Source organism: Neofelis nebulosa, chromosome 6 (assembly GCF_028018385.1).
Source record: "Neofelis nebulosa isolate mNeoNeb1 chromosome 6, mNeoNeb1.pri, whole genome shotgun sequence".
Classification (NCBI taxonomy): Eukaryota; Metazoa; Chordata; class Mammalia; order Carnivora; family Felidae; genus Neofelis; species Neofelis nebulosa.
The window spans coordinates 152,202,583-152,230,413 of NC_080787.1; the positions used below are offsets into that span (position 1 = coordinate 152,202,583).

At 42.6% G+C, this 27,831-nt stretch overlaps 1 protein-coding gene across 8 annotated transcripts in view; it reads right to left on the reverse strand.

The window, feature by feature from the left end:
- Positions 1-27,831, reverse strand: part of PDE10A (phosphodiesterase 10A) — a 613,983-nt gene that overhangs the window by 160,794 nt on the left and 425,358 nt on the right. For all 8 annotated transcript variants that reach the window (XM_058735867.1, XM_058735864.1, XM_058735861.1 and 5 more), the window contains one exon: positions 21,265-21,393. In XM_058735867.1, the coding sequence (XP_058591850.1) occupies positions 21,265-21,393 (129 nt within the window). The remainder of the gene's footprint in view (positions 1-21,264; positions 21,394-27,831) is intronic.

Here is a 27,831-nt window from a genome sequence, read left to right on the forward strand (position 1 = left end):
AAGCCCACAGATTTCTGAGCTCAAGCACTAAAAGCCCCTGATTCTTTGGGCCCAGACCCGGTCAGCAGCTTACAGTAGAACAAGACGTGTATTGCGTAATTTTACCCTTAGGTAATATTACCCCTAGGTAAGCAGTCAGTCAGTCACTGGACTCGTTCACTCAATGACGCTTACTGAGTGGGTGACGGATGAAGAAGAACGTCATGAGGACACATCCTGAGCCCAGGAGCCTGCTGATCACAGTGCACGGGGACAAGAGCTCAGCAAAGTCATCACCCGAGGGCGGGCCCAAACCCTCTCAGGCTCTAAGATGCGCCCCAGTATTGGGTTTGTGTGGTTGTTTATAAAATTTACAAAAGTCAGGCATTTTTGGCTCTGACCTGCCTCTGTCACATGTGGGGCATGTTGAGAGGGACCGGGCAGGTGGAGCGTTTATAGGACCCAGCCAAAGGGAAATTGATCTGGGGGCGTATTTAATTTGGATTTAGTGGGATGTGTTTGAGTGGCTTAGTCACTTCCATGACGGTTAAACTATTACTTACCCTCCCAGGAATACCCCTAACATGTCCTGTGACACCAGACTAGGGCAGGGACACCGGATATCAGCGACAAACTGGTTAACATGTGTTGTCAATCCGAGGAAAACAAGAAAAACTGGAAAACCCCTAAAATATTATAGCTTACAGATGAAAAAAGTTTGAGGCAGATTTCCCCAAATTTGGTAACAATCCTAAAATATTCACACGGCTTTATCAATAATGAGTTGTAAAGTTAAAAGAAAATTTTCCAAATTAGCAAAACAAATTTTATCGTATTTTTCTCAATCGTGCTAGCAGAAGATTATTTTTCCATCCTCTCTATGCGAAATGAATATACAAAAGTGTCATTAGGAGAGTCCAAGAGTGTGCAGCAAAAAAAATAGTATAAGGTTATGTGAGGGAATAAATTAATACAGCTTTGTATTAATTTTATGGATTTGTGTGATGTTTGTGATATGTTCCAACTTTAAAAAATTCTTAATTTATGGTATTTCTTTTCTCAAACCAAAGAAATATTCACATTTATGCCAAATTTTCTTATATATATATATATATATATATATATATGTATGTATATATGTATATACATATATATTATATATACAGGTATATATATATTTTATATGTATATACACGTATATAGGTATTTTACATACATATATTTACTTATTTTGAGACAGAAAGAGGTGGGGGGCAGAGGGGTAGAGAAAGAGGGACAGAGAGAGAATCCTAAGCAGGCTCCTCACTGTCAGCATAGAACCTGATGTGGGGCTTAAGACCCATGAACCATGAGATCATGATCTGAGCCAAAATCAAGAGTCGGACACATAACTCACTGAGCTTCCCAGGTAACGCAAAAGAGACCTTCTTAAAGAAAATTTGGTATATGGGGCACCTGGGTGGCTCAGTCAGTTAAGCGTCCAACTCTTGATTTTGGCTCGGGTCATGATCTCACAGTTCATGAAGTTGAGCCCCACGCTGGGCTCTGTGCTGACAGCACGGAGCCTGCTTAGGATTCTCTCTCTCTCTGCCCTTCCCTGTTCATGTTCTCTCCCCTTCAAAATAAATAAATATTAAAAAAAAAAAAAAGAAGGTCTCTCCCACTCTCCAGCCTCATAAAACACGAATCTACTCCCTATGTACAGAATCACCCAAGCTACGAAAGCCAGCCAGTGGTGACGTAGGCAGCAGGTGGGCGCGTCTAAGTCAATCTGGGAATACCCCCTAAAGACTCCCAAGAAGATGGGATACTTGAATTAAAGTTTAATGAAAAATATTTTCGTTGTGTAAAATATGCATAAAATTACCATTTGATCCATTTTATAGTTCGGCGGTATTTACTGTTTCACAGTATTGTGCAATCTCTGAGCTTTTTCGTCTCGTAAAAATGAAAGTCTGTGCCCATTAACCACTCACTCGCCATCCCCTCCCCTCCCAGCCCCTGGCACCCACCATTCTACTTCTGTCTCCAAGAATCTGACTAGTCAAGACACCTCATGTAAGTGGAACATACCATATTTGCCCTTTTGCAACTGGTCTATTTCATTTAGCATAATTTCCTCAAGGTTCGTCCGTGTGGAGGCATGCGTCAGAATTTCCTTCCTTTCTAAGCCTGAATAACGTTCCGCCATGTGTGTATATCACACGTGGCATCCATCCACGCCTCAGTGGACACCCGGGTTGCTTACACCATTTGACCATTGCAAATAATACGACTCTGCTCACAGATGTATAACTATCTCTTCCGGCCCCTGCTTTCACTTCTTTTGCACATGCACCCGGGAAGGGGGACTGCTGGATCGTATGGCGAGCTTAGTTTTAATTTTCTGAGAAACCACCCCCGTTACTCACAGCAATCGCTTCCTTTTACATTCCTACCAGCGGCGCATGAGGGTTTCAATCGCTCCACGGTCTCGCCAACACCTGCTACTTTCTGGGTTGTGCTCGATGTTACTATGGCCATCCCAGTGGGTGTGAGGTGGTATCTCACTGTGGTTTTGATTTGCATTTCCCTGATGATGAGTGATGCTGAACACCCTTTCATGTACCAACCCGGCAATCTGTGTATCTTCTTAAAGAAGTATCTATCCAAGTCCTTTGTTCTTTTTTAAATCTGGGGTTTTCTTGTTAAGTTCTATGAGTTCTTTAGATGGCCTTACCAGATGCGTGCCTTATAGATATTTTCTCTTATTTCATGGGTTGCCTTTTCACTCTGCCAACTGTCTCCTGAGATGCATACACTGAATGTGAAGGACAAGTGTGGATAATCAAAACAAGGGAGGGGCGCCTGGGTGGCTCAGTTGGTTAAGCGTCTGACTTCAGGTCAGGTTATGATCTCACGGTCCGTGAGTTCGAGCCCCGCGTCGGGCTCTGTGCTGACAGCTCGGAGCCCGGAGCCTGCTTCCCATTCTGCGTCTCCTCCTCTCTCTCTGCCCCTCCCCCACTCGTGCTCGCTCTCCCTCTCTCTCAAAAATAAGTAAACATCAAAAAAAAAAATAAAAAAGTAAAACCGGGGGGGGGGGGGGAAAGGGCATCGATGTCAGTTGTGCTAGTATGGGAGCATGAAACAAAATCCTGTGTTGGCATTCTGTGTAGGTTAAACGCAGGGTGCATGTGAAGAAAGAGAAACAAATGTAGACGGGAAGAATGGCCATGAAAAGTCAGCTTCCAAATTGCCTTGAATGGACTTTGAACTCTATCCCCAAAGTTCTGCACCAATGTAGGATTTTAGCCGTGGCAGTAATATGGGAAAACAGTAAGGGCAAACGCAGGAGTTTACATTTTCAAGCAACCACTTTAACATCAGTACAGAGGACAGATTTTAGAAAGGTTCTTTTGCAAAGACCCCATGTACATCTCAGCCAGGCAGGCTCCTCACACTGGCCGGAACAGCCACCCCTTCCCGTCGTCCCCGCTCTGCGAAAGCTCCCTGCTCCCTGCCATGACCACAGTGCGTCTTCCACTGCGGCTACTTGCTCTGTCAGTCGTCTTTGGAAAAACCCATCTGATAGAAGCAATGCAACAAAGACGTTACAATCCAGGAACAACTTGACATGTAAAACCTCTCAGATGTACAAGCAGTTTAAAAAGTGGCTGGCTGGGTAAGGAAATGTCTTCTATCAGTGGTGAGCCCCCTTTTTTGCGGACAGCTAAAACAAAAACATGCGTAAACCGATATAAAGTCTTCATTTTATTGCCAAATGAAAAACAAATCGGTAAGCTGACCATAGAAATACTTCCTCATGAGAAAATGGACTACTTGACAGGCATCAAAATATCAGTATCTTGGCATATTTGGAAAGTAGCCAGAGGAAGGTGCCTCTTTACCTCTTTGCCTTGAAATTAGATCATGAAACACGCAGCAGATTCTGTTGCCTTACCAATAACCATTTCTTCTTCCTCACCAAAGGTGCCACGAGGTGCTAAAATGTCTTCCTTCTGAGGGCTGATGGAGCGGAGGTGGGTGGGGGACGGGCTAAACGGGTGACGGGCATTGAGGAGGGTACTTGTTGGCACGAGCACCGGGTGCTGTATGTAAGCGATGAATCACTGGGTTCTCCTCCTGAAGCCATTATTCCCCTATACGTTCACTAACTTGGATTTCAATAAAATTAAAAAAAAAAAATAGACAATGGGACAAAAAATGAAATCAAATCAAATCAATCAATCAACTGTTTTTCTTCCAGTCGCCCTGTGCTCAAGGAAGGAGTCATCTTCCCACCCTGGTCGAGGGAATGTTAGTTGGGAGGCCAGTTCTACGAACTCTGTTTTCCTGGTGACGGACTGACCGACGGTGCAAATCAGGCAGGCGGAGTACATAGACAGGTTCCCCCCCCCCCCCCGCCCGCCCACTTTCCATACCTGCTACCGTCTGCCCACCGCGGAATGTTACGGCATAGTGTTGCGAGCAAATACCCCGTATGGCAACGTATACGGTCAAAGCGACTCTGCGTGATTCCGGAAGCACCGGAAGGTCAGCGCCAGGTAACCAAATACAGAGCGTGCGTTCCATTCCTGTGACGCTTCACCTACACGTCTCAAATAAGGAAGCTGGGAGGCAGTAGGCAAAGGACATCCTCCTGGCAGACACTAGGCCAGACCAGGCAAGAAAAAAAGCTGTCGCCGTACCCCACGTCCCCCCCAAGACGGCCTCACTAATCAAAGATGACATCACTCTTCCCTACTGAACACGGATACAGCCTCAGAGTCCTTACTAATCTCCTTCCACCTAATGGCAATCACCAGGTAGCTGTCTAATTATTGCCTATTTGCTATCCCGCACCTTGCTTCACATTTGCCGGATACAGAGAGCCCGGAGACTCAGGGTTATACGACCGTCACATTGGAATAACCTCTTTAGGGTAGCATTTGCCCTGCAAGTTGTCTCCACATCCTTGTGCGAGGCCCCTGAGTGGGACTCTGCCAATAGGCAATCCACCAGACCTTTCAGAGCCAATCGCTAGAGCTGGTATCATTACCCTGAAGTCAGGCTCGCGTTGTGCCACGTGTTGACCTAAGCAAGGGGAAACAGTGTCATGGCTAAGGGTCCAGCCTCTAGGGGCGCCTGGGTGGCTCGGTCAGTCTGACTTCGGTTCAGGTCATGATCTCAGGGTTGGTGAGTTGGAGCCAACTGACAGTGCAGAGCCTGCTTGGGATCCTCTCCCTCCCTCCCTCCCTCTCTCTCTGTCTCTCCCTCTCTCTCTCCTCCTCCTCCTCCACCAACTCATGCTTTTTTGTTTCTCTCTCAGAATAAATAAATAAATAAACTTAAAAAAAAAAAAAAAAAAGAGTACAGCCTCTAGGGTAAAAACACCGTGTTCGTATCCCAAATCTGATGCTTCACCACCTTATTTCATTTGCCTCATCTTTAAAATGGGGATGATGAGAATATCCTTCTCGTAACACTTTGTTAAGGGTTACCTGAGTTAACAGAAGTAATGCATTTAGAATCGTGGTTGACAAACAGGTGCAATGTATTTGCTATTATATTTTGAAAATTTAATCTTTACACAAATTTACAACTCTACTAAGATCTTTCGTTTCTTTTTTTAAACTACTTGAGTAAGTTAATACACTTTTTTAATCCGTAGGCACATCTCCTCTACCTGCTCCTTCCTGTTAACTTTTTTGGTTGTTTTCTTAATAGCATAAAAATACAATTTTAAACTTTTCTTTTTATAAAAAGTATGGGGAGTTTCTGCAATCTCATGGGCTTTGCTACACTGACTCATTATCTTTTCTATAAATGTTTACTAGTCAGGAATTAAATCCATTTCATAATGCTGTAATTTTATTAGTAATCCCCAGTTTTACTGAAACTCTGCATGTCCATATATAACTTACGTGTATCCCTTCATTCAATAAATATTTAGAGCAAGAATCCTACATAACAGAATACTGTTCTAGGCAATGGACTTGCAGTTCTTAAATTTAGCAAAAATAATTTAAATATATGCTGCATGTAACACTTTTAAATGTGTATGGGCAAAGTATAATAAGCCTCTTTAATGTGAAAACAATATTATAAGAAAAAAATAGGGCCGCTTAGGTGGCTCAGTCGGTTGAGTCTCCATCTGACTTCGGCTCAGGTCATGATCTCGCGGTCCGTGGGTTTGAGCCCCGCGTCGGGCTCTGTGCTGACAGCTCAGAGCCTGGAGCCCATCTCAGATTCTGTGTCTTCCTCTCCCTTTCTGCCCCTCCCCCACTCTCACTCTGTTGCTCTCTGTCTCTCTCTCTACAAAATAAATAAAAAAATTTTTTAAAAAGAAAAAATATTTTGCATCCAAAGCCACTTCTCTAACTTCCTCTTTAGAGCATCACACACAAAAAAGAACTGAAGTTACAAATCTTAGAAATTACCAGTGTTTAACACATTCCACCTTAAACTTTAGAATTTCATATAAAAAATTTATAAAGACAGTTCTAATAGGACTTATTCTAGAACTTAATTTTCTGAGCCCCACCGTAAAATGATGTACAAAACACTGAATAGGCACTACAGTATGAGGATAATCATGAACCAAACTGAAATCTAAGTGCCTCCACTGACATTTAAAAGAGTATTTTAATTTTTTTTCACATTTATTTATCTCTGAAAGGGAGAGAGAGTGACACAGCACAAGCAGGGGAGGGGCAGAAAGAGAGGGAGACACAGAATACGAAGCAGGCTCCAGGCTCCAAGCTGTCAGCACAGAGCCCCACGCAGGGCTCGAACCCAGGAACCGCGAGATCACGACCTGAGCTGAAATCAGATGCTTAACCCACTGAGCCACTCAGGCGCCCCTAAAAGAATATTTTAAGGCTGTGAGTGAGAAGTAGTATTAAGTCCATCTCAAATAATTCTCATGCATATGTAATTATGAAAATATGGTTGTTTACAAGTGTTTTAAATCTCTAAGTGAAAAACATCATATAAATTCCAAAATAAGTAGTTTTGACTATGATTGACCTAAGGAGATTCAAATTTTAAAACCCTTAGCCTGAGATCAACTCCTCAAACGGCCCGAGAATTAATGGCTCCTTATCGATTGCAAGCGTTTGGTGTTTACAATTAGTCAAAGACAAAGCATTCCTTTCATCATTTTTATCACTTCCTGTTCCACTGTTTTGGAAGTGTGAGAACTGTCCTTATTTTGTTGTGTCTCTGCACAGTGTTCTGGGCTTTATGAGTCATTCTTAATAACGTTTCACGATTTACACAGATTGGAGAGAGGAGGGCTTTCCCTCCTCCCGAATCTGCTCCACACCATGTGCACTTTCCTCCAAATACGTTCGGCATTTTTCCATTTAGGTTTTAACCTGTGCCAAAACCAAAGGGAGCGTTCGTTTACTCCGCTTGAAAATGTCAAAGTTGTACGGGTTCAACAAAAAGTTTGCGGCAGAACTTTACTCCCTGATGTTTCACAAACATAGGCATGCACAGTTTTTGCTTCCGTTTCAAAAGATTGAGCAACGCCATTACGAGATCTGTAAGTTACTGATACTGACGTGACCAGCGTGTGGGTGGGAACAACTGGCCGGAGATTGAAACTTCGCTGCACTGACTTTTTTCATACCGAACAAGGCACTATAGAGGGTAAAACTCCGTTCGAAATCTATCTTATCAAATCTCCTTCAATCCTTTACATAACCTCGTGTTGCCCTTCAGATAAACTCCAAAGCCTTTAAACACAACCTCAAAGGTCCTGCACAACTGGTCTCTGCTCACGTCTGTGTCCAGCTCCTTCGTGATGCTGCACAGGGCTCTCCCCCGGCCCCGGGCAGTGCTCCCCACTCATGCTCCCTCTCTTCCAACCAGCAAACTCATCCTGCAGACCTCGCACTCTACTGTCCCACAGAACCCTGTCCTAGCTGCAACACAGCTCATTATACGCCAACCCTCCTTTTTAAGCACTTTCTCCCTAAATTTTGTCCAGTCTTATGGCAATATGATCGACCTACCACACACTGTAGAAGTTAGGGTGTACAGAGTAATTATCTGACTTCATAGATCAGGAAATGATGATTACAGTGAGTTCAGTTAACATCTATCATCCATATAGACACAAAAAGTGTCCTTTTCCTTGTGAGGAGAGCTTTTAGGACCCACTCTCATAACACCTTTCTTCTGCATCATACCTCGGTGTTAGCTACAGTCATCACGTTGTGCACCTTACGTCCCTGGCACGTATTTATAATTGGACGTTTGTGCTTTGGACCACCTTCCTCCAGTCCCCCCTCAAACCACCCCAAACTCCGGTAAACACAAATCTGATCCCTTTTAGTGTTTTTTTTTTTAATCCCACATAAAAGTAAGACCATACAGTATTTAGCTCTGTCTGACGGACTTTACGCAGCACAATGTCCTCAGAGTTGATCCATGCAGCTCCAAGTGGTAGGATTTCTTCCCTTGTCACAGCCGAGTGATATTCCATGTGCACAGAGACCACCACTTTTTTATTCTTTCATCCGTTGGTGGACACTTCAATCGTACCCATCTCTTGGCTACTGTAAATAAGGCTGCAGTGTACATAAGGACGAAGATAGTTCTTCTACACTGGTGCGTTCGCTTCCTTCAGACATATTCTCAGCAGTGGAACTGCTGGTTCGTAGGGTGGTTCTATTTTTAATCTTTTAGGACCCTCCAGACTGTTTTCCACAGAGGCGGTACCCATCGACATTCCACCAACGACGCGTGAGGGCCCCCTTTCCTCTCCATCCTCACCAGCATTTGTTAGGTCATCGTTGTAAATTTCATTAGGTCTTTAGCGCAGCGAACATGCGGTATTGTATTCGTTTCAGGTGTACAATGTAGTGAGTCGCCAGTTGTGTGTGTTACGCACGGCTCGTCCTAAGTGTGCTCTTTAATCCCCGTCGCCTAGTTCACCCATCCCTCCACCCACCTCCCTTCCGGTAAAGCGTCAGCTCGTTCTCCAGAGTTGTTTTCCCTTTTCTTCCCTGTGTTTCTCACAGGCCACATAGGAGTGAGAGCATATGGCATTCGTCTTCTACTAAATGACTTACTTCACTTAGGATTACACTCTTCAAGTGCATCCTTATCACCATAAATGGCAAGATTTCATCCTTCTTTATGGCTGAATAAAATCCCATTGTACACACACACTCCTTTATCCATTCACCTATCAATGGACATTCGGTTCACTTCCATAGTGGACTCTGTTTTTGGATTCCTCGGGTAAATACCCAGCAGTGTGATTACTGGATTGTACAGTTGCTCTATTTTTAATTTTTTGAGTAACCTCCAAACCGTTTCCCACAAGGGCTGTACCGGTTTGCATTCCCAAAGCCAGTGCAGGAGGGTTCCTTTTTCTTCACATCCTTGCCAACATTTGCTGTCTCTCGTGTCGTCGGTTTTAGCCATTCTGATAGGTGTGAGGTGACATCTTATTGTTTGTTTTTTAATTTATATTTCCCTGATCATGAGGGATGGAGCATCTTTTCATGTATCTGTTGGCCATCTGGATGTCTTCTTTAGAAAAACGTCTATTCATGTCTTCTGCCTATTTGTAATTGATTATTTGTTTTGAGGGTGTTGAGCTGTGCATGTTATATATTTTGGATATACACACCTTGTTGGATATGTCATTTGCAGTATCTTCTCCCATTCAAATAGGTTGCCTTTTAGTTTTGCTGACTGTTTCCTTTGCTCTGCAGAAATTTTATTTTGACGTAATGCCAGTAGTTTAATTTCGCTTTCATTTCCCCTGCCTCAGGGGACATACCTAGAAAACCGCTGCCACAGCCTATGTCAGACCTTACTGCCTGTGCTCTCTTATAGGATTTTTACAGCTTCAGGTCTCACATTTAGGTCTTCAATCCATTTTTACTTTATTCTTTGTGTACGGCATAAGAAAGTGGTCCCGTTTATTTCTTTTGCACGTAGCCGTCCAGTTGTCCCAACGCCCTTTGTTGAAGAGACTGTCTGTTTCTCACTGGATATTCTTCCCTACATTATCCAAGAGTAACTGACCATATAGTTGTGGGTTCATTTCGGGGCTCTGTTCTGTTCTATGGATCTGTATGTCTATTTTTGTGCTAGTACCATACTGTTTAGATTACTACAGCTTTGTAATACAACTTGATGTCTGGATCAGTGATGCCTCCAGATCTGCTTTCCTTTTTCAAGATTGATTTGGCAATTTGGGTTTGTTTTTTTTTGTTTTTTTGGTTTTTTTGGTGTGTGTGTGGTTCCATATGAATTTTAGGATGTTTTTTGTTGTTGTTCTAGTTTTGTGAAAAACGCTGTTAGTATTTTGACAGGGATGATTAGATCTGTCGATGGCTTTGGGTGGGATAGACATCTTAACAATATTTGTTCTTCTAATCCATGAGCATGGAATGTCTTTCCATTTCTTTGTGTCTTCATCAATTTCTTTCATCAGTGTTTTATCAGAGGATAGGTCTCTCACCTCCTTGGTTAAGTTTATTCCTAGGTGTCTAGGATTCTTAAAACAATTGTAGATTGTTAATCCTACAATGGTAGGATTCTTAAAATGATTCTTAAAACAATTGTAAATAGGATTTATTTCCTGATTTCTTTTTCTGCAGCTTCAATATTTGTGTGTCAAAATGGAACAGATTTCTGCACGTTGATTCTGTATCCTGCAACGTTACTGAATTCCTTGATCAGCTCGAGTAGATCTTCCAGGGAGTCTCTCATGGTATCTGTAAATGGGAAAAGTTTTACTTCTTCCTTGCTAATTTGGATGCCTTGTATTCCTTTTTCTTCTCTGACTGCCGTGGCTAGGACTTCACGTATGAGGCTGGATAAAATGGTGAGAGTCCATCTTTGTCTTGGTCCTGACCTTAGAGGAAACAGTTTTTCACCCCTGAGTAGAAGGGTAGCTGTGAGTTTTTTATATATGACCTTTATCATGTTGAGGTGTGTTCCCTCTAAACCCACCTTCTTGAGAGCTTTTATCATGAATGGATGTTGTACTTTGTCAAATGCTTCTTCTGCATCTACTGAAATGTCCCCATGGTTTTTTTGTCCGTTCTCTTACCGATGTGATGCAGGACAATGACTGATTCTATTGCATCCCACTTGATTGTGGCAAATGATTTTTTTTAATGTATTGTTGAATTTGGTTTGCTAATATTTTGTTGAGGATTTTTGAGTTTTGCATTTATGCTCATCAGAGATTTTGGCCTTTAGTTCTCTTCTGTCATGTCTCTATCTGCCTTTGGTATCAGGGTAATTAACGTAGGCCTCGTTGAATGAATTTGGAAATTTTCCCTCCTCTTCCATTTTTTGGAATAGTTTGAGAAGAACTGGTATTAACTCTTCTTTAAATGTCTGGTAGAATTCACCATCTGGTCCTGAACTTTTCTTCCTTAGGAGTTTTTTTTTTTTATTAGAGATTACATTTTATTGCTGGAAATTGGGTCTGTTCGAAATTTTTATTTAAATATTTTATTGAGAAAGAGAGAGTGAGAGCAAGCACAGGGGAGGGGCAGAGAGTGAGGGACAGAGAGAATCCCAAACAGAGGCTCAAACTCATGAACCATGAGATCATGACCTGAGCTGATATCAAGAGTCGGATGTCAACCGACTGGGCCACCCAGTCGCCCCATTCTGCTCAAATTTTCTATTTCTTCCTAGTTCAAGTTTGGAAGGTTGTATGTTTCTAGAAATTTATCCATTTTTTTCTATGTTTTCCAATTTGCCGGCATATAATTTTTTTTTTTCAACGTTTATTTTATTTTTGGGACAGAGAGAGACAGAGCATGAACGGGGGAGGGACAGAGAGAGAGGGAGACACAGAATCGGAAACAGGTTCCAGGCTCCGAGCCATCGGCCCAGAGCCCGACGCGGGGCTCGAACTCACGGACCGTGAGATCGTGACCTGGCTGAAGTCAGACGCTTAACCGACTGCGCCACCCAGGCGCCCTATAATTTTTTATAATATTCTCTTATAATCCTTTATATTTCTGTGGGGTCAGTTATTTTTCCTCTTCCATTTCTGATTTTGCTTTTTGAGCCCTCTCTCTCTCTTTTCTTTGATGAGTCTGGCTAAAGGTTTATCAATCTTGTTGATCTTTTCAAAGAACCAGCTCCTGATTTCACTGATCTGTTCTATTGTGAGTTTTTTTGTTTTTGTTTTTGTTTTTGTTTCGATTTTGTATATTTCTGCTCTAATCTCTATTATTTCCTTCCTTCTACTGGTTTGGGGGTTTGTTAGTTCCCTTTCTAGCTCCTTTAGGTGTGAGGGTAGATTGATTATCTGATATTTTTCTTGCTTCTTGAGGTAGGCCTGTACTGCTAGAAACTTCCCTCTTAGAACAACTTTTGTTGCATCCCAAAGATTTTGGACCTATCTCTTATCTTTTTTGATGCTAGCCATTCTAGCAAGAGCTGATACCTTACTGTTGTTTTGATTTTCATTTCCCTAGTTGGTGATGTTGAACATCTTTTCATGTACCTGTTGGCCATTCCTATATATTCTTTGAAAATGTCTACTTGGGTCCCTCGCCCAGTTTTAATTGGATTATTTGTTTCGTGTTTTGTTTTTGTTTTTTCTTTTGCTGTTGACTTACATGAGTTCCTTATATATTCTGGATATTAGCCTCTTATCACACAGATGGTTTTACCATTCATAGGTTGTCTTTTCACTGGTGAGTTTTCCTTTTGATGTGCAAAGGCTTTTTAGTTTGATGTAGTCCCACTTATTTATGTTTGCTTTTGTTGCTGTGCTTTAGGTGTCCTATCCAAATATTATTGCCAAGACCCATGTCAAGGAGCTTTTTTCCTATGTTTTCTAGAAGTTTTATGGTTTCAGGTCTTACATTTAAATCTCTGACCTATTTTGAGTTAATTGTCATGAATGGTGTAAGACAGAGGTCAAGTTTCATTTCTTCCCATGTGAATGTCCGATTTTCCCAGCACCATTTAACGAACAGACTGTCCTTTCTCCGTTGAGTATAACTGACTCTACTGTGAAATATTAGTTGACCTCATATACTTATTTATTTCTGAGCTTTATTCTGTTCCACTGGCCTATTTTTTTTTTTTATGCCAGTATCATACTGTTTTGCTTAATATATCCTGAAATCAGAAAGTGTAATTCCTCCTGCTTCATTCTTCCTTCTCAGGAATGCTTTGGCTATTCAGTCTTTTGTAGTTTCATATAAATTTTAGGTTTGTTTCTTCTACTTCTGTGAAGACATGCCATTGGAATCTTGATAGGAACTGCGCTGAATCTACAGATGGCTTTTGGTAGTATTGACATTTTAACAGTATTAATTCTTCCAACTTACACATACAGGATAATCTCCATTTACTTGTGCCTTCTTCAATTTCTTTCATCAGTTGTCTTGTAATTTTCAGACCAGAGCTTTCACCTCCTGGAGCCAATGTATTCCTAAGTGTTTTATTATTTTTGATATTACTATAAATGACATCACTTTCTTTTTTAGATAATTTGTTGTTTGTGTATAGAAACAGTACTGATTTTTCTATATTAATTTTGTGTCCTGCAACTTAATTGAATTCATTGATAAGACCTAATAATAATTTTTTGGTGGAGGTCTTCAGGACCTTCTGTATATAAAATCCTGCCATCTGCAAATAGAGACATTTTACTTCTTCCTTTCCAATCGGATACATTTTACTTCTTTTTCTTGCCTAACTCCTCAGGCTAGGACTTCTGGTACCATATTGAATAGAAGTGTCAAGAGCGGACAGCTTTGTCTTTTTCCTGATCTTAGAGAAAAAGCTTTCAACCTTAGCATGTTATATAATTTACTTAGGATGGAGGGACTGGGTGAAACCGGTCAAAAGTTACAAACTTCAAATTATAAGGATGTAATGTACAACGTGATGACTATAGTTAACATTGCCGTATGGTATATTTGAAAGTCACTAAGAGAATAAATTGTAAACTTTTCATTTTGTGCCCCCTGTAGAAACACTAAGTTCCATTACAACTGAATTCATGTCCAGTGCTTAGCAAACGCAAAACACACAGTAGATAGTTGGTGACTTTTAGTAAAATGAATGAATTTTAAACCAAAAATGATGACCCTGGGACAGAAATTGAGCTGTGTGTTTTTCTAGACCCCACCAACTTCCTATGTAACAGTCTTAATGACCAATGATAACATATTAATGAGGGAGAAGCAAAATGCAGGAAAAAGCCAGTAAGGGACTGGGAAATATACATTGTTTATTATACCTTGCAATGGAAAAGTAATCAAACAAGCAGAGGATAATTGGTGTAAACTGAATTAGAATGACTGAAACCTGGGGAAAAACCTTCCATACGAGAAACTCTAGAAGTTCCTTTTGATGTTTACTCTATTTCTTTTTTATTAAAAAAGCAACATATACAAGAATATAAACTGATAAATCCCCCAAATCCAGAAACAACCACAATGACATAGTTCACTAGCTCTTCGTCTACACAATTACATATATGATTATTTCCTTGTAAAAGATGGCACTATATCCTGTTCTGCAACTCACCATGCTTCAGTGAAGCTACCAATTAAAACACCTATTTTAGGGTTGTTTTTTTTTTTCCACTTTTCCTATTACAGTCAATGCGGAACATGAATAACCAGTTAAAATGAGAGCAGAAAGACAAAACATTGTAACACTACCTTCTCCGCAGCACTCTTAAAATACGAAAAATATTCCAACCCTACACCACAGCAAGCCCCACAGCCCTGCCTTGGATCCTACCAGCCAACACCAGCACCGCGTTTGCTCTAGCACAGGCCCTCCGTGCCCAGGACGGGGGCTCTCAAATGTTAAACTTGCACTAGAATTACCTGAGGGGGCTTATCAAAACACAGATTTTAGGTCCCACTGCAGGAGTTTCTGACTCCGGGGGTTTTGAGTGAGATGAGGCCTACGGCATTTCTAACTAGTTCCCGAAGGATGTCCACGGTGATGTGGGAATCCCACCAGAGAATCGGTGGCCTCGATGAAGAACCAATGCCCACAAAGAGCCTTCTCAATCTGCACACCTCTTAGTGGCCTCGGTTCTCCCAGCATGGTCCTGAAAACCCACACTGCACCACTCAACACTGGATTACACAGCCTCGGTTGCTGTACTCTCACAGTACCTTCTTTCCACGCCAGGAGATTACGCGTCCCTCAGGGACGGTACACGCAAGGAACACGGCTCCTGTGACTCACCAGGACCCCGGGACACGGCAAATAGATGCATCTGCTTAATCCACAGGCCCCACCTGACTGCCTAAAAGCAAATGATGTGCATCTTAAAATCTCGAGCAAATTTATTTCTAGTAAACATTTCTGTTTGCTAGACATTGGGCTACATGTTTTCCAACATCCACACCAACAAATCCTGAAACGATCTTATTCTCTGATTATGTGTTTATTATCTGTGTTCTCCTATCAGAAAGTGACCTTCGAGGGAGCAAGTTTTTAGCCCTTGTTCTCTAATTACGTTCCCATAGTAGGTACTCAGGATTTCATTCATTCATTCATTCATTCATTCATTCATTCGAGAGAAAGAGAACACAAGCATGAGAGAGGGGCAGAGGGAAAGGAAGAGACAGAATCCCAAGCAGGCTCTAACCAAGATCATGACCTGAGACGAAATCAAGAGGCAGACTCTTAACCGACTGAGCCACCCAAGAGCCCCTCAAGAAATACTTGCTAATCAGCATACTGAATCACTGGCTAGGGAAATGAGTAGTATCTGCTCACATTCCAGCTACAACTTGGCCACTCAACTAGAAATTATTATTCAATCTTTAATCAAATAAGCTAGATCACTGTGAAACGTTCGGGCACCTTTTAAAAAGTAGATTCAAAAAATGAGAAATGGTTATACCACTCATCTCTCACAAGTTTTCATTTGAGTTTTAAAAACCTGTGGTAAGTAAAACATCAACTTAAATGTTGAAATACATTCTATTAAGTAGATGCAATGATTTTAATTCAACATCCTTTTCTATTACATGGACAATCAGAAAATACGATTTTTACTCAAAGAAACACGGATGAAAATAAAGTACTTTCAAAAATCCACTAGCTCATAACATTTTCGTTCATTAGAATCACTTCTAAACAAAATTTCTGCCGAGGAAATGCACTAATGATGTCGAATGTACAAATAATGGCTGCCGGTGGTAGGAACTTTACAGATACTGCAAAAACTGCTTCCGAAATCAATCTAGCTTGTAACAAAGCTACTAAAATTATTTGAACTAGTTTCATAATCACTAACAATGTGTGATGACCTGAATTAATCTTTAAAATTATCAAAATCCCAATCAACTTGATTAGATTGCTACAGAGCCCAAACACTCTCAAAAAGAATATATTAAAGATACACCTTTGCACTCAGATGAACAATTAACAGAATTAATGGAATACATCAAGTAACTCTTTGCAAATGAACTTTATCCCCCTTCTAGTAACCAGATTGTGAACTTATGATTATTTATAATGCAAATCAAGGCATTCAACACATTTTGTTTCCATTCCAAAAAAGAAAATAAAAAGACTGAGATATGAAATTTCTACGTGAAGATGTCACTTCCATAATCGACACAAAGCAGTGGGCTTTCTTCAAAGAGAAGAAAGTGCACGAAATGAAGTTCCAAGTAAACCATTTCAATGATGTGGGTTTTTCCTGACTCATGATATGGACTAATAGTTAACACATAATTTATTAGTGTCCTACTTACGAAAACCTTCCAACATTGCATGCCTTGGCAAACTAATTCATGCCCCATTAATTTAATATCCCACGACATTATAAACACTAGCACAGAAACCATCTGTTACACGCTAAGCAGGACTAATGCTCCTGAATCTGCATTTCAGGCTGCATATAGTGGGTTTAGGGGACAGGATGGAAATCTCACTAATTCTAGGCAAGAAGTATTTAGTAGTTTTATTTGAATGAAAATTGTTCCATCTCTAGAATCATGGAGAGGTGAAAAATATGGAGTAACTCCAGCCACTGAGTAAAAAACAAAGGAAGCCATTCATGTATTTGTTGAAAATATTTAAGGCAGCTGACAGCACCAATGTTTTCATTATTAATTATTGGACATGTACGGGTACCCTGATGGTGAGATGGTCTGCTATTTAATATTTCAGACATATAAACACAGTAGTAACAAATTCTTGGACATAAAAGACACTGCTACTCATGATTCTTAAATGACTTGGGTTCAATCAATCGCCCTCTTGAATACCAAAAAGCTTCCCTTTAGAATGTGAATATCACAGTTACGTTTTGGGGGTTTTAAACAAAGCCCATGTATTTTAAATATTATTCTAATACCAGGAGATGCCAAATACAGTCATACTGACTGTACGTACGTTTTTACTAACGTAGAACTAAGCTTTTTACATTAGAAGCCAAAAGGGGACATCGCTGAGAGTCCAAGTAATTCAGGATTCTTCCCGAGCATAACTGAAATACTGAAATGGCATTAGGGACGTCAAACTGTGTTCCGTCTTGGAACCTTCCCACCGGAAATGCAAAGGGTAGGATCTTCATCGTATCCTAACGTTGATTTATCACTTTGATAGCTCTGCCTTGATACTTGTGGAGACGTTAAATAGTTTAGTAATCGGAGTCTTGATGAGTACCGGCTGGGCCTGTCAAATTGCCCGTGCGTAAAAATTAACATGAAGTACAAAATTTAGTAAAACAATTCAATTCATGACCTAGGTAACTTTGTATTCTTCCTGAAAGTTTTCCCAAATCAAAGTATGGCTGTGAGTTACGGGTACAGTCCCTGATACTTTCAGGGAATATTTATGCACTCTCTAAATGAGAACCTAAAGTTTTAAAAGAAAGAACCGCTACCTCCAATTCCCGGCATCGCTTGAAAACCAACTGTTTGGGATTTTGGATCCGAGGTCCACCTCCAAAAGGCAATTTGCCTCACAAGTACAGATAGAACTCTGCGCATTTAAAATGCAAATGTTATGAAAGCAGGGAAATCAAACTGAGAACGGTAACAGTACAGACTCTGAAAATGTCAATCTCTGAAGACACTGGGGGGTTCGGCTTTCCCCAACCCCCTTCTCTGCCAACACAAAGCAGAGCGATGGGCTGTGGGGCGGACCCCTCTGCAGACCATCTGGCTCAGAGCCCCCCGGGCCTGGACTGTGTCCAGCCTCGGTCAGACTAACCGGAAGGAGGCAGAAACTTAACGACTCTCTTCGACTGGTCTGAGCACCAACTCCCCGGAAACCTAACCATCTAGAATCTCAATAGCGCTTTACACAGAGTTTGCTACCTACACGAAAAGACAACGCACCGGGCGGGATTTACCAATCACAGTATAGAATCCCTTCCCTCTGGAAGCTTTCCAGTGAGCAGGGGGAGACAGGAAGAGCATGAAAGTAATTCTGCTTCCGGGCACAATACTGACACTGGTGGCCACTTGGAGGTTGAGAATCCAACCCTCCTTTGTTCGTTCATTCAAAACGTTTAGAGCACCCCTCCCCGCTGCATCGGGGGTGCTGCCGGCGAGGGATACACAAGTAACTGCGACTCCCGCGGCCAGGGCCCCCCAGGGGCTCACCGGTACCGCCCAGGGATCACCCTCGACCCAGCAAGGGAAGGCGGCCACGTAAGCCTCGCTCGCTGCCGGCAGATGTGAACGGTCAACACCCGCAAAACCCCCGGACGCTACAGCCGCCCTGGTCACGCAGACCCGGTGCACGGGGAGTACCGCCGCGGGGAATCGGCCCCCCACTCCGTCTTCAGCTTCTCTGAGCACCGCACGAGCAAGGCGCTCGAGAGAACAGCACGTGCACGAAGGAACGCCAGCGGTTTGGACAGCGTGACGTCATCGTGACGTCATCACGACGAACCCGCTTGCCAGCAGCGTGCCGGCCGGATGTGGGAGAAGCAAACGTCATCTGTTATTCACCCATTCGCTTAAATCTGAAATTTCCCAGATGGCCTTTCTCGGAACGGAGTACCGTACGCCTTCACGTGACCTCCCCGTAGTGCAGACCATTTCCACACGAGGCCGGCTTGTCCGTGGTTGAAAAATAAGCTACGTGAGCGTTTACCGAGTCCTTGTGCATAAAGCACGGTTTCCCTCCGTCCGCTTTCTCTCACTAAACTGACACAAAGGGAAGCAGTCCGGACAGGCCCGACTTTCAAGAATATTCTCCCAGAAGTTCTGTCTCTCACGCTTTCTGTTCCCGGGTCTGGCGTGGAAACAGAAATACCCCCCCCCCCCCCCCGCCCCAAAAGCCCTCTCCGCAAAAATGTCCTTCCTCCGAGCATTTCCCACGAAGCCCCTTGGAAGGAGACGAAGGCCTCGTTGAGGAGAACACAAAATTTTAAAAAGAGTGAGGGCGCGATGGAGAAGAGACACAAGGCTTCAGCCTTAATCCAGAATCACACACAAAACACAAGGACCCGGAACTGGCTTTCAGTAGTTCCGCAAAAGTGGGCGGGGCTGTCCTCAAGCCACGCCCACAGGGCTAGCCCTAAACCTGGGTTGCCAGGGGCTGCAGGGGCTGCGTCCAGAGTCCCGAGATGGTTCTCCCGGTTGGAAGGGGTGCAGGGGCCCAGCCGCCCGCCCACCGGCAGGCGTACCATTAAAGGTTCCTTTGCAGTGTTTCCACCCTAAGCTGCGCGCGGCCTGTCTGCAGGGGCCCCACCGCTAGAGGGAAGCCCCAGGTCACACGCATTCAGCTTCTCTTGGTTCCTGATCCCAGCAGTGGTCCTGAGCCCTCCGGGGGCCACCAAGCGAGATGGCCTCTGTGTAAGGACAATTTTGCCTTCAGGTACAAGGGAGCACTGCTTCAGCTCCACTCTGCTATTCTCAATAATCATTTACCTCTTGAGTGGATGTACTCAACAGTTCAAAGTAGTATTGGATTGACTAATACAGAAAACAGATTTGAAAGACACGGAATGGCACATCCAAATAGTTACAAAAATCTAAGGGTCGTTTAACAACATCACTGTAACACTAAGACGCGACGCAAAATTTGTCATCTTCTGAGCCCTATACTCAATTTCCCATCTCGTAAATATCCCTTATTCTGGCACTATATTATTATCCATCATTATATAGCAAGTTGATGAAATCTGCATCTTTATATGAGGTGCCTTAAGCACAACTCAGTCATACGTTCAAAGCGTCAAACATCTCAGACTGCTTCCAAACGTCTGAGGTATGTTATAGCTGAATATGCCACATCAAGCTTTGTTCTCACTATTAAAAGCTGTGATTGTTTTGAAAAAAAAAAAATGCTACGTTTGTTTCTGCAATTTATTTCTATTTCTCTCTCCCTCTCAATCCACACACACATACACAGACTCACGTACATGTACTTTAAAATCTAATTTGTGTTTCAATGTCAAAAGCTCTCTTTTGTAAAGGTTTCTTTATTATAAAAACTCTGCAAGAAAATTATAGAAACTTTGAAAATTAGAGGAAACTCAGCCCAAGGAGCCTACGAGGGCCACAGATCTAACAACATAACATCTTAATAGTGATCATTTATAAGCTTTAATTATGGCATTCTGTTACACTAAATAAATTTCCAGAAAAATAGCATATATTTGTTTCTAACATAAAAGTTCTTCATAGAGTCAAAATCATACGTAATATAAATTTCTACTATAAGAAGAACATTCTGGGAAACACGAAGTCTTATTTGGCCAAACATAAATTCATTTAAAACTATGCTACAGTATTCAAATCCAATATATTAACACATGTTCAGCTTGGGAGGAAATTTATTTCACTTCCCATCCCTTTTGAGTCCACATTTCTTTTGTCATAAATATAACAGCATCTTAAGTTCATGAGTGTGAACAAAATGTCTAATGCAAAGTCAGGAGTTCTCTTCCTACTGTGTCCACGTGAAAATTATTTAATGATTTCTCTTTGCAAAATGCAGTAATACAAATACGTTTTTGAAATATAAAGAATATCTGTATAATCACTAATAACAATTGCTGAACAAAATCAAGGCTAATATTACCTTCTGCATTTTCAACATGTCATATCCAAATGAATTTTCACAAGTCCTTTGCCAAGCTTTTGTAGCCAACGATCTTACTTCAGTGGATTTATTTCCTCTCACTCTAACTTCTTTTATCTTTTGAAACACAGTAAAACTTTTACAGAGTGAAAAATGCTAATTCTGTCTACTTTATACTTTCTAGCATGTACTAAACACTCGGTTTTGTTCGTTTGTTTTTGTCGCCGTAAACTAGAAAACAATCCCCGCTCCATCCGAATGAGATCTTACCTTCTGGTTTGTTGTTTTTCCTCTTGAGCCATTTTTCTACGGTCTCGGCACTAACACTTTCAGATACAAACTCATCCAACACCTGGGGATGAAGGGAAAGATACGCCTTCACTTTTTCATCTGTCAGACCTGTGAAAGAATTAAAAAGACTAACATTAACCTGGATGACACCTCTGTGAGCATCAAACATATAGAAAAATGGCCCGTTATGCTAAGATTGACCTGAAATATAAAACGAACATAAAGATGTGTACACATACATGGAATATTATTCATCCGCAAAGAGGATTTAAGTCCTGATACATGTTACAACACAGGGGAAACCCCGAACACAGTAGGGTAAATAAAAAAACCCAAACACAAAGGAGAGATATCCTCTGATTCCACTTCTATGAACTACCTAGAACAGGCAAATTCACAGAGACAAAGCAGATTAGGAGTTACCAGGGACTGAGGGAGGGGAGGATGGGGAATTTGCTACTTAATCGGTTTCCAGGGAAGGCAAAGTTGTAGGAGTAGACAGAGGTCATGGTCACAGTACACACGGGGACTATAATTAATGCCAATGAATTATACACTTGAAATGTTCAAAATGGCAAGTTTTAGGTTATGTATATTTTGCCAGTATAAAAAAAAAACAGTAAAAATGGCAAAAGTTAAAACTTCAGCAACTTGAAACTACAGACATGGGGCGCCTGGGCAGCTCAGTCGGGTAAGCGTCTGACTTCAGCTCAGGTCATGATCTCACAGTTCCTGAGTTCGAGCCCCGCACTGGGCTCTGTGCTGACAGCTCGGGGCCTGGAGCCTGCTTCGGGTTCTGTGTCTCCCTCTCTCTGCCCCTCCCTTGCTTGTGCTCTGTCTCTCTCGCTCTCTCTCTCAAAAATAAATAAACATTAAAAACAATTTTTTTAAGCTACAGACGTTACATCACGTTACACAGCTGCTTTCCAACAGCACCTTTCAGTGTGTACTTGGGCCGGCACTGTGCTCCCGTGCTGTGCAGGGAAGCCTTACCAAGCACTCAGATCTTTCTGGAAATAGTAACCACTGCTTCCAACACGCAAGGTGAGTGAGACTCTAGGAGGGGAAGTGAACAGGAGAATATAATGCTGGTACGGTTGAGGTGCTAAAAAGGTGTTCGCGGCACAAATTCACATCTTTCGTTGTTCGCAGCACAAAGTATCCTTTCTCTCAGGGGCCCGAAATCCGATGGTATTAACAACAATCAGCTCAGGATGATCAACAACCATTCCCTGCTATTCCATGTTATGTGGTCAGTGGCAGTGAAATCAATTTTCGGTCTGATAACAACAACTGTTGACTATACACACGGGATTTTCAGGCAAAGTTCTTTTGCAAACTTTCATGTTGAACATGCAAAATCGTGTGTTGTGAGACTGGTGCTTCGTGCTGGTACGCCATTCATCAACCAACTCCAAATCACAGACAGGCTACCAATAATTGTAAATCTGTGACGGCAATTATTTTTCACTACCGTGTCCCCTCTGTGAATTACTCAATAAATTACCATCCTTAGGGACAGTCGGATAAAAAAGGAAATAGAAAATTGTACTTTCGGTGACCAAAAGAAGAAAAGGAAGCATATCCTTATGACTCCAGGGAATAAGCTGCCTGTTCCCGACATCAGACCAGCCACAGAATTAACATGTGTTAATTAATTCTGCTGGGGACTAAAGTCACAACCCCTACGATGCTTCGATGCTTCGAGAGAATGGTATAGTCGAGACGGCAAATAGTTTCTTCAATGAATTCACTACTAAAACAGTCAATTTATGCTACAGACAGACGGATAGCTACGGATGTATAATTACACAGTTGTATTAGACAAAAGAAAACTCGGACCCTGTCTGGCCAGGGGGCAAAAGAGCCCCCGTGATGTAAAATTCAGTTTGAGAAGTTCCACCAGGTGCTGAAGACAAGACTCAATAAAGTGAGAGGGGGCTCTCCTGACAGAATAAATCACAGTCCCCAGGTACAAAAGGCACAGGACGTTGAAGTGAACGGACGGCTGACTTGACCTCCAAGAAGACACACGATGCAAATTTCACACTCTCTTCAACGGTGTCCTTCGGTCCTTCACAGCGGTGCATGTCTGACACTTGCTTCCTTCCTAAAACTTCATCACTTTTGTGACTGTTCTTGTCCCAACTTCCTATCTGCTCCTTACTTCCTCTTTCTCCTCGCTCATCTAGGACGATGACAGCAAAATGTGAAGCAGGAATCCTAATGTATTTTTGATCTCCGGTCCCTGGACATTCTTCCATCTGGACTTAAAACTGAGTCACCTCCATCCCCTTCTTCCCAAAGTGGTTTCAACTCTCAGCTCTCCTCTTGTCTGCTACCAGTGCTCCCCAGCGTCCCAGAGACCCAGGCCGGAAATAGAAAAGTCGGCACTGACTCATCCCCCTTGTGGTCTCCGTTCATCTTACTGCACTACGATACCCATCCTGTTTGCTATCTTGCGTATCACATTAAAGGGCTTGTGTCTAAAATATACAAAGAACACTTACAACTCGACAAGAAGAAAACAGGCAACTCAATTAAAACGGAGTTGAGGATCTGAACAGACATTTCATCGGAAAAGATACAGATACGATAAATAAGCACATGAAAAGATGCCCATCGGTCCTTCGTGAAGTGAGGTTAAAAGTGAGATCCCACTATATACACCTGTGAGAATGGCTAACGTTGGCAAAACAGACTATCATTTTTGGCAAGGATCCGGGGCACTAACATTCCTCATTCGCTGCTGGTGAGAATGCAAAATGGGAATGACTTTGGAAGACTGGCAGCTCCTTATAAAGCCAGATACGATCTTAGCGTGTGACCTGGCACCCACACTACTAGGTGCTTAGCCGGCTGACCTGGACACTGACGTCCCCACAAAACCTGCATGTGAACGCGGACAGCAGCTTTATTCACCGCCATCCCAAACGCAAGGTGCCGAAACGGTCTTGCAGCAGGGCAGTGGCGCCTCCACACAATGAGATATTATTCAGCGAAAGAGAAGACGTGCCAACGAGCCACGAGAAAACATGGGTTAGGCCTCGACGCGTATTGCTAAGTGCAAAGGACTAGTGCGCAAAGGCTGCGTGTTGTGTAATTCTAATCATACGACTGTTGTGGAAAAGGCCAAACTACAGCCGTTGAGAAGAGAGAGACCCACGGCTGCCAGGGCTGTAGGGAAGGGAGAAAGACGCACAGGGCATCTCTGCGGGTGAGAAAACTACCCCACATGACACTCTGATGGTGAGGGAGGGCGCATTCGTCAGAACTCACAGGTGTAGTAAACTTTTAAGAAAACACTTGGAAAAGTCAGGCTGTCTAATGGGAGGCAGCGTACGGCCAAAGAATCTAAATGCATTACAAATGTATGAAACAACCTCAGCAAAGGAGGAGGGGGGATAAGGTGCTGAGCTAAGTAACTTCAGCAATGAGCGGAGTCTGGAAGACTAAAACCAAAGGAAATTCCACGGAGTCCAGGTACTCGAGTTGATCGAGTTATGCCACGTGGGTAGAATTTAACAATTCTCACCCCACGAGTCGTTTATCCCAGAACTGAACAATTAAATAAGTGCATGGTGGGAATGAGGCTTCTCAGCGGTAGAGTAAGCAAGAGGAGGAGTCTAGAATGATCTATGGGATAACGGATTAGAGTTCGACACATCAGTATGGACTCCTATTTAAATGAACACAGGCAGAGATGGTTACACATTCAAATACTGGTAGGTATGCTCTCTATACACTCAGGTCAGTAGATATACATCCATTTGCTCGTTAGGTTAGCTGTGAGGGCCTAGAAGCAACAATAAGCCAACACCCACACGTTCACGTAGCACCCAGATCTTTGCTTCTAATACCACTCCCCAATAAAAGGAACCACAGCTCCTTGGAGAAATGGCCGAGTCTAGGAGCAGTACACAAAATACGTAAGACGAGCCGTAAAGTAAGGGAGTATACACAAAACGATGGGGTATGTCAAGGATACAAAAGCTGATTGAAAGAGTTCCCAATTATTAAAACAGGGAGCCATTTGAGTAGCAAAATAAAGCCCTGGATTATAATCCAAAGAGTGAAATAATAACCCTTCCTAGAGTCTGAATGTTTGTGTGCCATCCTCCAAACTCCTGTGTTAAAACCCTAATTGCCAAAGGTGATGGCGTTAGTGGGTGGGGCCTCCTCGAAATGCCTCAGCCATGAGGGTGGGACCTCATGAACGGGATTCTCGCTTCGTAAGAGGCTCCAGAGACCCCTGGACTCTTTCCACCGCGTGCAGATACACGAAGTCCGTGACCTGAAAGCAGGCCCTCACCCAACCAAGCAGGTGCCATGACCTGAGACTTCCAGCCTCAGAACTGTAGGCAATAAATTTCTGTTGTCTAGACGCCACGCAGTCTGTGGTATCATAGCAGCCTGAATGGACTAAGACGGCCCCAGAGTCCATGCTGATATAAATAAATGACTGAATAAATAAACAGAGAAGAACAAATAGCCCACTCAGAAGAATTCCAAACAATCTACGTAGACACTCTGCCCTTCAGGAGGCAGAGGATAACTCCCCACTCCTTGACCCTTCTTTTGTAAAATTACTCAAAACTAAAATTTTAAAGATCAGTTGAGTCATAAATGAGTTACGACGTCTAAGTAAACATCTAGGCTAAAAAAGTTCATCAAATCCTGTATTCAATTACGGAGAAGGAATGACAGGTCACACACACACCATTTTGGCTGGAAATGCCATTTAGAATTCCAAAGAGTATCACCTGGCTTTACCTCTCAAAGGTCTCAAAAAATCAGAGTACAATTTTCTTCCCAAATTACCAATCACATCTCATGAAAATAACTACCTCCTTCAGCAAGAGGGGCACCATGGTAGCGGGAGGCATTAATGGCCTGGCGATCAAAAGTACGGGCACAAGTTAGCTTCCTTTTCTCACCTGCTGACCCGGGCAAAGTGCCTCACCTCTCAGCCTGGCTTCCTATTTGCACGGGAATGAGATTCAAATGGGAATGGGAATAATAACAGAATCTACCTCATGGGTCATTACAACAACTCAATAACATAATTAATTCATAGACACCATTTTTGCCTGGTCCATTCAAGAACGGTACCAAAAATGCTGTTTTTTTACCTGTATGAAGCCAATGTTTACATTTGTCTAGAGGCTCTAATCACAGGCTTGTAACGTTTCATTTCTCTAACATTAAAACTCCAGATTTTCTAAAACTTCCATTTTTTACAATATTTTACTTTTAGGTAATCTCTACACCCACCGTGGGGCTCAAACCCACACCCTGAGATCAAGAGTTGCACGCTCCAACTGAGCCAGCCAGGCACCCCTAAACTTCCATTTTTATCGTAGCATTTAATGTATACTCAAGGCCCTTAGCCATCAAAAGCAACCTCCCTCACTTTTTTTCTAACATTTTATCCACCTTTACTTGCTATTAACATCCAATTTTGCAAAGAACCTTCGGGCCAACACAGGACCAACCCAGAGTAAGACACTGAAATAACAACTCTTCACTCTTGGAAAGTGGTACATGTATGGATGTTTTGTTTGGTTTCTGACTTTGGTTTAATGTTTCCATAGCTTCCCATGGCCTGTACATTCCGCTTATGTCAAAAAAAAAAATTATTGTTTTTTATTTGTTTGCTTTTGTTTTTTGAGAATAAACCCAGTGAAAGCCATAAGGTTAGAACAGGGCGGTCCTTAGCACACAGTAGCATCCAACGATTACAAATTTGCCACCAAAACTCCACACGAGGAATCACAGAGATTACAAGTAACATGCAATTTTGAAACAATGTACATAAAAAAATACTTCAGGGAGCGCCTGGGTGGCTGGGTGGGTTAAGCAAGCAAAGCTTGATTTCCGCCCGGGTCACGACCACGTTTGTAAGACGGGGCCCCAAGTCCGACAGTGTGGAGCCTGCTTGGGATTCTCCGGCAGGGGTGCTGAGGGGCAGAGGTTGGGGCAGGGGTGCAGACAGAAGGGGAAGCACAAAGACCCTGACACACTGAACGTGCACACGGAGTTAGAGACCGCTGGATGAATTTCCTTATTTCCATACCGCCCACCGAAGACGCCACGAAGGATTGCAACCTAAACGAAACCAACACGAAAACAGCAGAGTGGGTCATGGAACGGTGCTGGAGCACTGAACCTGAAGGCAGGTAACAAAGAGCAAAACAAAGACTGATAAGGAGATTCGTAAAGACCATCGATTCTGTGGCCGGTGGTAACTGAGCCAACAACCTGAGGAACAGATAAGGAACAGCTTCCTTTCGGTGCCGAGTAACTCTTCTCAAGAAACAGACACACAGGTAGAAGCCACAGGGATTCCTCCCACTTCGGTATTTTATTAGGGGACCACAGGGTGATAACAAAAAGGATTAGCTTCGCCGTGTTTCCGTCAATGGTAATGCAGAGTATCAGGGACGAAATGCTAAGATCAGTCCCATTCATTCTTCATCTTTTTTGTAAACCCAGTACCAAGACTACTTTCCTTCATCTCAGCAGAAATCTCATCAGAAAATCTTT